Consider the following 10,349-nt stretch of genomic DNA (forward strand, 5'->3'; position numbering starts at 1 on the left):
TTTATTTTATTGAATTTCTCATGTTTGAATCCATAATTACACAGCTAACTTAAAGATGACAGTTTTGCTCAAGGGATGAAGTGCATGTACCAGTGTGTGTCAATTTGCTTGGAGGACCTGGGGTTGATATTTCACATTGAAGCATTGTCATGCTACACAGTGCCAGCAGGGAGCTCAGATGAGATGTAAACCTTTATTCGGTCTAAATAGCATGGTATTAGTCAATAACTTACTCCTAATGTGACACAATTGTTGTATTTTGCATACATGTGTTAGTCAAAGGTAACATTATTAACAATATCCTCAGTTTTTCATTTCAATTCCCCAAGTTGTGAAAATAGTTCCAAACACGCCCCAAAAGTTTTTCCATACATATTATGAAAAACACAGTGTTAATGTTAATTTTTGTCAATACTTTAAATGTTGTACAAACCATTAACAATAAAAATGTAAGTTGCAAGGATATACAGGTAGATCCTCACACAACATTTCCGTTGATATTTTCCAAACTATAAACATAATTTTAAAACGATATCAATCTCCTTAACAAATATGTATCTAACTGGCGTGGTCCCTCTTGAACTTACAAAAGCTTCATTTACAAATCATTTAGCTTACAAGTGGAAAGACAGAAAAATGTAAACATTTCATTTTGGCAGATTTGTTCAGCTAAACATATTAATAGATTAAAAAGTACCATTTGTTTATTCCTTTCCCTAGAGAAATATATGAGATTACAAATGTATAAACAGTGTTAAGTCACATGAATGGTCGAACACAAAAAAAAACCTACTGGCCAATGCTAGATTTAATGGATTAACGAACATGGATGTTTCAAGCGTTGCATTCATCAGGATGGGATGGCCTTCTTGAGGCCTTGGTCATGCATTAACATCTGACAACATTGGGTCTAATCCTAACTTGAGATACATGCATTTAACTCAACTCTCACATTTATCATGCACTGATATCAATGGAAGATTTTAAAAAAGGAATAAGAGTAATGCCTGTCGTTCTCAAGTTAGGATTCAACTAATAATCCCTTTCACTCCTGTACAAACAGCACCTTGTCTGCTTCAACATCCAACTTCATATACAATAACCAATCAGTCAAATAACCTATCAACCAACCAACCAACCAGTCAAGCAATCAGTCGTTCAATTGCTCAGATCAATGACCAGGTGCTCATAGATCTGCGTCTTCCCTTTGAAACTGGAGGCCAGCAGGAACTGCCGGTTGTCTATGGAGACGGGGGAGAAGGCCCTGGGCGCCTGGATGTTGAGCTCCTGGAAATGGTCAAACTGGCCCTTCTTGGCGTCCCAGCGGTACACCTGGGTGAAGGAGTAGTCGCTGCCCAGGATGGCGTACTGCCAGCTGCCCACAGCGAAGGGCTGGAACACCATGGAGCCGCGCGAGGGCATGGTCTGCAGCTCCCGGAAGAGGGCCCCGTCCCAGCGCATCACCTTGGAGTCGCCGATGAAGCGCGTCAGACAGATGAAGAGGTCGTTCTTGACCTGGAAGTGCTTCACGGCGTAGACGTCCTCCATCTCTGGGATGTCGGTGCGCCGGTCGAACAGCTTGGTGCCTTTGTTCCACTGGTAGATGACCGGCCGCTGGGAGCTGCTGGATAGGATCAGGTGAGGTTTGGAGGAGATCTCCATGTACTCCACGTCCGTGTCCCGGTACCACGGGTGGAGCGACTGGTGAGAGTAGAAGCCGTTACCGTTCCACTTGTAGATGGTGGTCGACCCGGCCTTGGAGCTGTCAGCGATGACGAAGAAGGACTCCTCATCTATGCGGAATGTCTCAACATCGTTGGGTTTGCGGATTTTGAGGATGTCAATGTCTTGGATCTTGATGAACTTGTTGGCGGAGATGTCGCGCTTATAGATGTGTGAGCCACCAAACAACTGAGCCACAATGATAAAGAGCTGGTTGTCAATCACCAGAGGTTTGCAAATCACTGTGGAGGTGCCTAGGGAGGAGAAAGAGAGGGGATAAAAAAGATACTATGGATGCATGTCTCCATCTAGTGGTGCATTCCTCTTCCAAACTCGCCTCCCCTCTCAAACACCCTCACATACCCTTTCCACAACTACAGTATGTATCTGAAACTGTTTACTTACTGTCAATATCATCAAAGTTTCTGAAGACCATCTCCACATGATCCCACTCCAGAAAACTGCATTTCCCAATGAAGGGCTGAGCAAACACCACATACTGGTCACTCCCAAAGGAAAATGCCTCCACAGATATAGATTCAAACTTGAGGGATTGGTAGGAAGCAAACTCTGTGAGAGAAACAAAAACACACCAAATTATTATTATTGGAAAACAATAATCTAGTGAAATTAAAAAAGCTGGTTGGAATGAATGTAAAATACAAATATTGAAATCTTTGTCAGTGGTTTCTCTTGTGTCACTCAGCCTATAATCACCTGTGGTGATGCAGTCGAAGGACTGCGGCACCAGGTCATTGATCTTCTTGTCCAGATGGGAGGCTGGGCCTTTACAATAAATCTGGTCCACGGTGGCATTGGTGTGGTACATCCACTCCACCAGCCACTTCAGCTTACAGTCACAGGTGAACTGGTTCCCCCGCAGGTCTCTGAGGGAGGAAACCACAAAAGCTAGTCTCTAATCCCTGAAAAGCCGGCCTGCTTTCAACTCTGTGTGAATTTTAGTGTCACAATCTGCCGTCATTGAAGTATAATTGCCGGCATCTCCTCTCTTCCTCTCTCAGTCTCAGGATGAGAAGAGCACACCTTAATGGTCTTACGAGAGGAGCATGCTGCATGCAGACGAGCGGTATCTGTGCGTGACATTAATGTCAAGAGGGGGTAAGGAGAGCAGAACTTCCTCAGTGGGTGATAGATCGCACACTATCTCTCTTCCGCAATATCGCATGTAATTTTAATGATGTTCAATGCACCAGCTGCCCACACATTTTTCAAGTCTTGGCTGAAGTGGAATAATGATGAGCTGTTCCATATATAGCACACTGTACAGAAAGACATTGTCCACAATACAGTACAGTAAGACTTATGTAACACTATGCAATTCATCCCTTTGTTTCACCATAGTGCCATGGCCATGGCTTTAGTGGCTATAAAATTCATACTTACACTTTGGTCAAGGCCTCAAGACCCTTGAATACATCTTTGGGCAGAGTCTCCAGATTGTTGTAGGCCAGACTCCTGAAAATGAGAGTAAGAAATGTCAACCATGCTGTAGTCATTGATAACTTGAACACAATCCGGACTGCGGTCTTCTTCCATCATTTCTTCAGAATGCACCTTACCGCACCTCCCCCAAACATTCCTATCCTGCCTGCACTTGATTAGCTCTTAGTTTCCTCTTCATACTACTAAAGCTAAAACATTCAGTGACTTAATCCTCTTTCTTTTTCTTAGCATTTGTTTTTACACTGGTTTATTACTAGGCTACAATGCTAATAATACAAATTGTAAGTTGCTATGAACAAAACTGTCAGGTAAATGTTAAAAATGTAAATATAAAAGAGTTCAGCGCAGCAAGACGTGAGAGGAACTTAAGTTACACAATCTGAATTTGGATGTGGTTATGCAGCGTTTCCTTGCAGTAGAAGACGTTACAGAGCTTGGGCACATATTGCCACCCTGGAGCTTGGAGGCAGGAAAATTGCTTATTGCGAGTTTGAGGAAACATAAGTTATTTTTAGATCTGCCACCTCAGCCATACTATGGCTTTCACAGCTACAAAATAACAGGAAAAAAGTATATCTCATGCTCAAGACGGTTGACACCGCTGTGCTTGGATAATGGCATACTGTACTTGTATTTCCACAGTATGCAGCTCTAATATTAAAACTCCTAGAATCAACACTAGGCTCATGCTTTTCTTTGATAGACTGAATATCAGGGCTGCAGTACTCGAGTCTGGTCTTGATCTTGAGTCTCTTTGAAATCTTGGACTTGTCTTGGTTGACCACCATTAGATGCTGACTTGACTTTTTCCCTGCCTATTAAAAATGTTTTGTTTATTTTCTCCCCAGTGCTACATACAATTAAAGGGATTTCACCTTTAGAAACATGTATGTAAGGGGCCTCAAACTTCTGTGCATTAATTAGTTGGAAGTTGAAGGACAGAGTGGATTTGCAAATACATGTACATGTACTGTTTTACAACAGTCCTACTAAATACGATACAGAACATCTGACAGAGAATATCTGTTATTATCAGAAAACTTAAGTGACACTTTCCTTTAATGTGTTTTGTCCCATTTGCAAAGAGTGTGACCTGTGTTTGCTTCAGCAGCTTCACAGCTGCATGCTGTTATTGTTGTCCAGGGAAATGTCTATGTGGCAATTAATGTTGTGTAATAAACCGACTTAGCCTGAATTTCACTGGCCCAGCACTTTCACTGCACCTGCTGACAGAGGATAATACTGACTACTGATACAAACATGCAGAGATCATCCTAAAAATAACAATAACATTGTCTCTCTTGCCCAAGACACCATCTGTGATAAAAAAAAAATATGAAAAAGAAATAAATAAATTAATCACATGGTTCTTAAGTTTTTATATGTAAATATTTTTACTACAGTATCTCTACTTTTTCCAGCTACTATTCCTACCAGCCGTTGATAAATTTATACTTACAGATGTACTAAAGTTTTCAGCCCGCGGAAAGCATGTGGCGATATCGACTTGATTTGGTTGTTTTCAATGAATCTGAAAAGGGGATAGAGTAAATGTATGAGGAAGGAAGCAATGCCGCCGATGACGAAGATAGATTTATGGTAAACTTGTGTCATTTACTCACAGATACTCCAGATGAGGAAGTCCAAGGAAAGCATCCTCGTTTATAGAGTCAAAGGTGTTGGCTGTGAAAAGGCTGTGGAAACACCAGCGTTGATCAATAGTTAACACTCACATGCATTATACGAGTGTTATACAATATGTGCATATTTATAATTGAAAGAATTATCAGGTTGGATAATAACAAACTGCCATCCCAAATCATACTTAGAAAAACCAGCCTGCCTGATAGAAAACCTTCTCCATTCTGCTTTCTTCCTGCCACTAATTGGAAATTAATTCAGCTACAATAAAGGCAAGGAGCATCACTCCAATAGGATTCCTCCAGTCTTACATGTTTGTTTTGAAGGACACAATGACTCAGTCAATACCCCATGAGACAGGAGAGAAGGGGATTCCCTCTTCAAAGGAGGGATCCCCCCTTAAATAGGCGTCATGCTAAGGCCTAGTTCACAATGTCTTTTAAGCCATAACAGACACATAATGTTGGATATAGGCCCAGCAGGGGATGTAGCATAATCTACACTGATATCCAACGTGACAAAAGCATCATCATGTAGGGAAATCATCTAGGGAGAATTTCCATCTTCTCCAAAAAGAACATCACATTTTTCATGTTCCACAATCAAACCAACACACCCTAATATCTTCCATTACTAACACTGTGGGATTATCATGAGGGAGAGATCTGTTGTCCATTTAAACATGGCGTTGATCACCTCACAGGCGACTGACAGCGTGTAACAAAGAATGAAGAACAAAAAGCTCCAGGGAGATTTCTCACAGGAGATGCAGGGCAGGCGTGTGGATGAAGCTCTCTTTAGGGATTTCACTGAATTCAGACTTCACGAATGATCTGTGGGGAAACACGGCAGGCAGATTAAACATACTGTCTCAGAGAAATAGTCATTACAGTCTATTCCTTGATTATCTGTTACTGTGCAGCTGCATACATATGAAATGCATGTTTTAGCCAGCAAATAGGGCCGAGCATGCGCTTTAATTGTCTGTAATGACAATCACTGGTTAGGATTTTATTATCCCTGGGAAATAAAACATGCGTAATGAAAAATATGACTTACAGTGATATGACATCGGAGGGAAAGCTGCGAGGGATCAGTCCTGCGCTCTCGCACAACGCGTTATCTTTGGTACATGTACATGATGAGGGACAACGGGGCTGCCTGGCTCTCTTGCTGTCCACTACAAGTAAAACAGACGCCACCAGAAGTACGCCAAGCCACGGCAATCTTTTGGGGATCTTGTTTGCATTTCCCATCCTTGCGAACCGCTGCGGGCGCGACCTGTGCGTCGAATAATCCTACACATGAACCAGGGTCTCCGCTGCGGTCCCTCTATCTGCTCCTGGAGGCCAAGCGAGGCTTTATCCGCTCTTGTTTATTATCGCCAAGTGCCGTGCGCCGCTGCCTCGAAGGTAATTTCATCCAGCAAGTCGGACGCCCCGTATGTCGCGAGTGCTGTGATACGCTACACCTCCAGGAGAAGAAAATATTAATATATATACTGTGGAAAAAAAAGAGCCAACTGAAATAGACGCTCTGGTTAGAGCTCAGGAAAAGACCAGCTGGCACGGTGACAATAAAGCGGTGTGAGGGCAGGTGGGTTTCCCAGCGGGAGCCGACGGAGCATCTCCATCCAAAACCACGCCTATAATTCAGGCTCCTGGAGGATTCCGCCCGACACGGCTTGTGTAATTTTTCGTGAATCAGCTGTGGAAATGCGTCGGGATGGAAGCCCCTGTATGAGCCAGCAGATGTTGCCTATAGCGCAGACGCATACTGTCTTTCTATGCGGGGAGTGGGAGGGAAATCCAATGGAAATGAACTGATATTATCAAAACAGAATTATAATGTGATTCAATGTAGACCATTGGACAGCAAATACTGTGGGCCTAAATTATGTTATTATTATATAATATATATATATATATATATATATATATATATATATATATATATATATATATATATGATAGGTATTATTATTATTATCATTGGTATTATTATTATTAGACCCCTCTATTTCATGACTGAGATTCTATTATAACACTTCAATAGATTTAATACACAATCTGGGTGTTTTTTAATTTGCAGCAAGCTCAAAGGTTTCTTTCATGGTTTGTGGTTTCCATGGTGATTGGGGGATGCAAATAATGAATGTGAGCTTGCCCTCTGATGGAGGGGTGTGGGGAAGCCCACTGCCATCCTATTGACAGCTGCTCTGCTTATAGTATAGCCTCAGTGAAACACCCCCCATCCCCCCACACACACCCCAGGTTATCAGAGTCTGCGTCTTTGGCCCCTCACCCTGTGCATCCTGCTTTACTGCACAGCGTCATGTTGTTGATTTCACAACGCCACACAGCCCCAAAACTACCATGGGAACATCCAGAACAGAGAGGCTGGCCCTCTCACATGCCGGACATGACTGTGCGCAGCTGGGCTACCCAGGATCCTCTGGGAGCTCTAAAGGTTCTTACCATCTAATTTCTGCATCCCCCAGAGCTCTGAGATTAATATGTTTACCCACTGTGCTTGGCAGGCCTGCCTCAGACAGTTCTGGGAAGAGACATGTGCAAGGGTCTTTAAAAGGCCTCTGAATAGAGACGCGCTGCTCCGGCCCTCCAGTCTCTCCAGCCCTGATGTAATTAGAACATTTGATATCCAATGTCTGTTTATGGTGATAATACAATTTAGCCTGTAAGATGAAAGCACGGCATTCCGGGTAGCAGTTCAGACTGGAAGGTTTCCATGGTATGCTGCTGGCTGTCGTAGATGGGGTGGAAGAATAAAGCTATTATCAGTGAAAAAGATACTCTTAAAGGAAGCTACTTACTTATGAAAGGAGAAAATATGGATATGGAGAAGCTGGAATGGAATGAAAGTCATAAATGTATAATATACCCTATTTTTCATAAGCAGCTATTGGACTAAATGGAGAACACTGGATTTTATTGTTGTGCTAGAAGTTGATGGGTAGTGTCTGTGCTTCATAAATGCCAGCATTCATCACCAGAATAGAACACACACTGTCCAGCAACTATTTTGCCACAGCGATGTCCACAGCTATTGATACTTCTGAGTCTGGTGTTGTCTTCTTCATGTGATCGTTGTCCTTCAATGGACTTTTTGGAGGCTGCCCAGTTTTTTGGATTGCTCTTGCCTCCTGTCTGTTAATAACTACTATACGAATGTGGATGACTTCACTAATATGTCTTTAAGTCAACAGTGGCCAAAAAAGACTAGGACTGAAAATAAAAGCATTTCTCATTGAAACATTCATGTTGTTATTCACATTTGGTGTGATTGTGCTGCAGCTCCCAGGTGTGAATGTGTGCAACTGTATGAATGGGGAACAGGGTGTTGCTGGAAAAGAGAAAGTGTGCTCAGTTGACTTTCCCTGGATAAATAAAGGAATATTATATATATACATAATAATATTATATATATACATACTATATACATACTGTATATAACAGCCATTCAGCCATCTACCTTCACTGAGGGGCCGACCTCCCCACTAGAGGGAAGTGTAGATCCAAGGTTTGGCCTTGTCAGAGGTTGATTGACGTGTGAGTTCTCAGGTCTTCATTCTTTGGATTTCAGTTGGAAGGAGTTTCAGTTTTCTAATCACACCCTGGCTTTCTGCTTTTCAAAATTCCCATTATTATTTCTTTTGATTGGATAAAAAAAAGTCTAAAACACTGATAATGATAATTATTATCATCATCATAATCATAATACCATTATTGTTATATGTTCTAAATTACAGAGGTGGAAAATGTGGCAGAGGATTAGGGCCACATGTGAAAAAATGTAACTCAGAATTCTGACTTTAATCTCAGAATTCTGAGATTCTGACTTTATTCTAAGAATTCTGACTTTAAACTCAGAATTCTGACTTCCATCTCAGAATTCTGACTTCAATCTCAGAATTCTGAGATTAATCTCAGAACTCAAATTAATTGTTCACATGTGGGCCTAATTAATCCTCTTCCATAGAAAAAGGGGTGAGCATTTTTAAACTGATATAAAAAGGACCACAGCTATAACTCCAACAGTCCTCCCAACAGTGAAAGCATGAAAGCAGCGCACAGATGAGTCGACACATCCTTGTCATGTTTTGATGTTTGACCTCTGACCTGGATGCTGTCTCAAGGCGTCCTGTCAGTCTTCAAAGCTGGCTTATCTCCTATGACGCGACTGCTGGGGTTTTGTAACTGAAACACTTTCTGCTTCCTGTATGAACTATGAAGTTGACACGCCACCTGTCAACACTAATCACCAGACTGGCTTAGCAAGGGGGACCTCCTCTCTCTCTCTATCCTCTAAGTTTATTTTCTTATCAGCCAAAGAGATAATCAGGTATGGCAGAGGCACAAGTAAAAAAGTCTCCTGAATTCTAAATATGAAAGACTGCGCTACTTTGCTATTTTATATAGTCACGCTTTGATTTGAAAGGGAGAACTCAATTTTAACCTTCATTTTAAAACATTAAAAATGAAATAATTGGGGGCTCTGTGAAGACTCACAATATTTCAACTCATTATTTTGCTCCATCATGTCACAGTGGAAAAATCCTACTGATCACTGAATCTTTGGTGTTCCTTTTGCCATGCCTTTATTTTGTGATGGTGAAGTAATTTCACATTCATTCAGTCAAAGCACAGGAATATTTGTTTTTCTTGTCGGGATGCTGTGACTTTGATCCTTACACTCCTTTCTATTGGTTGCTTGTAATCTTGGCAGTCCAGAGATGTAAGATTATTTTAGCTATAGCTTGCTTTGGATAAGAGCATTAGCTAAATACCGAAAAATGTAAATTTAAATGTGTGACATCAGTGGAGAATGTTGCGAAATGTCGAAATTCTAATGCTGAAACTCTTTCATCCAAATCACAGAAAATGAACTGTTTTCAACATTTTTATGTGTACAGTGATATTCTGGATCATTTTTGTAGTACTAAGAAGTTGCCCCAGTCATGTCAGTATCACATCATGTTTACATTCAGCTTCAGGTCTTCAGGTGCAGTAAGAGGCAACAGGGAGGCTGAGCCTGCGTGAAATCCTCCGGGGATATTCTCATATGACGCACCGCAACATCTGATGGCTTTCCCAAGCTGGGGTCATTCAACATGCCAAACATTCCAAGCACATGGCTCTGTGTGCATACTGAAAACAGCTAATAAACACACACAGCCCTTTGTAGACAGGCAGACAGACAGGCAGACCAGCAGGCAGACAGGCTGACAGAAATCCAATATGTGAAATTTGTGAAAGGCAGCCTGCAATTGAGACGTGAAATAATCCAATCATTTACAGTAAGCCTCGTGCTGCAGATAGTGTATTTGCGACCTGTGAGCTTAAAGATAATACAGGTCAAGATGGGTCATGATGTGTGTGAGTGTGGGTGAGGGGGAATGAGCTGGAGGGCCGAGGCATGGCTATGGATATGGCTGGATAGGAAGAATAAAACACAAACAAACAAAGAAACAAACAAAAAAATTCATATTTTACAGTAAGTAT

General features: G+C 41.7%; 1 protein-coding gene across 1 annotated transcript; it reads right to left on the reverse strand.

Annotated features, from left to right (window-relative positions):
• Position 1: 1 nt before the first annotated feature.
• Positions 2-6,083, reverse strand: LOC139918738 (leucine-rich glioma-inactivated protein 1-like). Its single transcript, XM_071908174.2, has 8 exons — positions 5,887-6,083; positions 5,589-5,660; positions 4,809-4,880; positions 4,646-4,717; positions 3,127-3,198; positions 2,440-2,609; positions 2,128-2,292; positions 2-1,976 (listed from the first exon to the last, which is right to left on the reverse strand). The coding sequence occupies exons 1-8, from the start codon at positions 6,081-6,083 to the stop codon at positions 1,159-1,161; spliced, it is 1,638 nt and encodes a 545-aa protein (XP_071764275.1). The 3' UTR covers positions 2-1,158.
• Positions 6,084-10,349: the final 4,266 nt, after the last annotated feature.

The sequence above is a fragment of the Centroberyx gerrardi genome, chromosome 15 (genome assembly GCF_048128805.1).
Source record: "Centroberyx gerrardi isolate f3 chromosome 15, fCenGer3.hap1.cur.20231027, whole genome shotgun sequence".
In the NCBI taxonomy this organism is placed as follows: Eukaryota; Metazoa; Chordata; class Actinopteri; order Beryciformes; family Berycidae; genus Centroberyx; species Centroberyx gerrardi.

What these genes read in the sequence shown, in the direction of transcription:
- LOC139918738 (XM_071908174.2), bottom strand. Translation starts at nt 6,083, where the DNA reads ATGGGAAATGCAAACAAGATCCCCAAAAGATTGCCGTGGCTTGGCGTA. An exon ending in CTTCCTCATCTGGAGTATCT is followed by an intron (nt 4,718 to 4,808) that starts GTGAGTAAATGA and finishes TCCCCTTTTCAG; the next exon opens with ATTCATTGAAAACAACCAAA. An exon ending in CTGAAAACTTTAGTACATCT is followed by an intron (nt 3,199 to 4,645) that starts GTAAGTATAAAT and finishes TCTCATTTTCAG; the next exon opens with GAGTCTGGCCTACAACAATC.